At 37.7% G+C, this 2,048-nt stretch overlaps 1 protein-coding gene across 1 annotated transcript in view; it reads right to left on the reverse strand.

The window, feature by feature from the left end:
• Positions 1-715: 715 nt before the first annotated feature.
• Positions 716-2,048, reverse strand: part of GBP6 (guanylate binding protein family, member 6) — a 40,385-nt gene continuing 39,052 nt past the window's right edge. The window contains exon 11 of the mRNA XM_011995591.1: positions 716-1,959. Within this exon, the coding sequence (XP_011850981.1) occupies positions 1,720-1,959 (240 nt within the window). The 3' untranslated portion in view covers positions 716-1,719. The remainder of the gene's footprint in view (positions 1,960-2,048) is intronic.

A 2,048-nucleotide genomic window follows, 5' to 3' on the forward strand; every position in this document is an offset into this window, starting at 1 on the left:
ATCATTTATTTGGGTCCTGGAGTTGCAGTGTCCTTTTCCTGGGGTACTGCCCTCCACTCCAGCTGAGTTCAGGGTCTGAAATTAGCTCAGATCAAGGCTATGGATGTGACACTTTATTGGGGCTACCTCTCAACCTCCTGGTAGACAGCATTTATTTCACTTGATTGTTTTCTCCCCATCCCGTTTAACCCTATGGCTGGTCCGCTGTATTGGCCATCTTCAGAATTATGTCAGTCATTCAGGCCTAGCTGTCTGCCACTCATTACTATAAATGAATCTTCTTAGATTGTAACAATGAAGGGTCAATACCAGGTCTCTATGTGTCTGGGTCTATCATCCCCCATCAGGGGGTTCGGTTCTGGAAAGGCACATTGTCCTTTCTATCTGAGGCTACTGCAAAGAGACCACTACTGACAAGATTGGCAGGATCCCTGTTATCAGTGCTTAATCTTAATGTTTGGTAATTTATGCTTCTAACACCTTAAAACTTGAATTCAGAGAAAGGAAATAGAGGCTACTATAGCTGAGATTTCAAAGGCCACAGAAAAGTGTATGTCTTAGTCTCAAAACAAATAGAAGCAATCGAAAAACCAGGCCAAAAGGAAAACAAGAATAGGATTCAATTTTTTTGCATTCTAGTACTCAGATCTTAGTCTTAGACCCCTCATTGGGCTGGCTGATAGAATTCCTAGAAGCAACAAGCAATTTCATCATCTGATAGCCAGTTTCACTATGTTTTTATTGTTATCATTATCAGCATTGTCTCTTACATTTTCTTATTTATTTCTGAATAAGTAAAATAAGATTTCTTTACAAAATTCAAGAGTTTAAAGTGAGGAGTATGTGATCCTTCAACCCATACATTCAACTGGTTCTTCCCAGAAGGAGCCTATAATAATAGATTTTCGTTAATCTTTCCAGAGATATCTTTGCATGCTCACATATAATAATTGCATTTTTTCATTGGTGATAAGATAATCTACATTGCTTTACAATTTTTTTTTTTTTTTTCATTTTTCAGTATCTCTTGTAACCATTCTTTACTGGTACAAATAGAGCTTCACTGTCAATTTGTTTACTGGCTGTATAATATTCCAGTACATGCACATACTAAAATTTATCTTACCAATCTTATTTGAAGAACATTCAAGTACATTCCAATATTTTGCCATTAAAAGCAATGGCCCAGTGGACCTCTTGTATGTAAATGATTTTTCAAAATTATATTTCCTAAAAGTGAACATAGTTTTTCCAAGTGGGTATGGATCTGTTCTATCTCATGTGGGCCAGGCACTGATATCCTCTAACCAGCACTTTTTATGTTTAAAACTTTGCTAAATGAGGACTGGGCATTGTGGCTCATGCCTGTAATCCCAGCACTTTGGGAGGCCGATGCAGGCAGATCATTTGAGGTCAAGAGTTCGAGACCAGCCTGGCCAACATGATGAAAACCCATCTCTACTAAAAATACAAAAATTAGCTGGGTGTGGTGGGGTGCACCTATAATCCCAGCTACTAAGGAGGCTGAAGCAGGAGAATCTCTTGAACTCAGGAGGCAGAGGTTGCGGTGAGCCAAGATTGCACCACTGCACTCCAGCCTTGGCGACAGAGTAAGACTCTGTCTGAGAAAAAAAAAACAACTTTTCTGAATGAAAATGAAAAACATACAGATCAAGATCAAAAATAGTCCAAAGCATATATGTACAATCTATAATATCCTTAAAAGAGGAGCTTATGTTTTTTAAAGAGTGAGCTCACACCTTTGACAACCTGACCAATTAATTTAGCAGGAGCAGACAATATTGAAGTTAGCTCATCGCCAAGTTTGTCCAAGGTTCGTGCAATCCAGGGAGTATCATCATTTTTTGTAGTATCAATCACATGTTTTAGTTGATTTATCTCTGCATTCATCTCCTCAGATTTCTTCTTAAATCCTTCATCAAGCAAATCTTTCTGGACCTAAAGAAAATGTAGGAAGGAAAGTAAATTTTTAAAAATCCCTATTCTCTTAAGACTTACATTTTGTATTTAAGACCTGTGTGAAACTT

Source organism: Mandrillus leucophaeus, unplaced genomic scaffold (assembly GCF_000951045.1).
Source record: "Mandrillus leucophaeus isolate KB7577 unplaced genomic scaffold, Mleu.le_1.0 Scaffold492, whole genome shotgun sequence".
NCBI classification, from domain to species: domain Eukaryota; kingdom Metazoa; phylum Chordata; class Mammalia; order Primates; family Cercopithecidae; genus Mandrillus; species Mandrillus leucophaeus.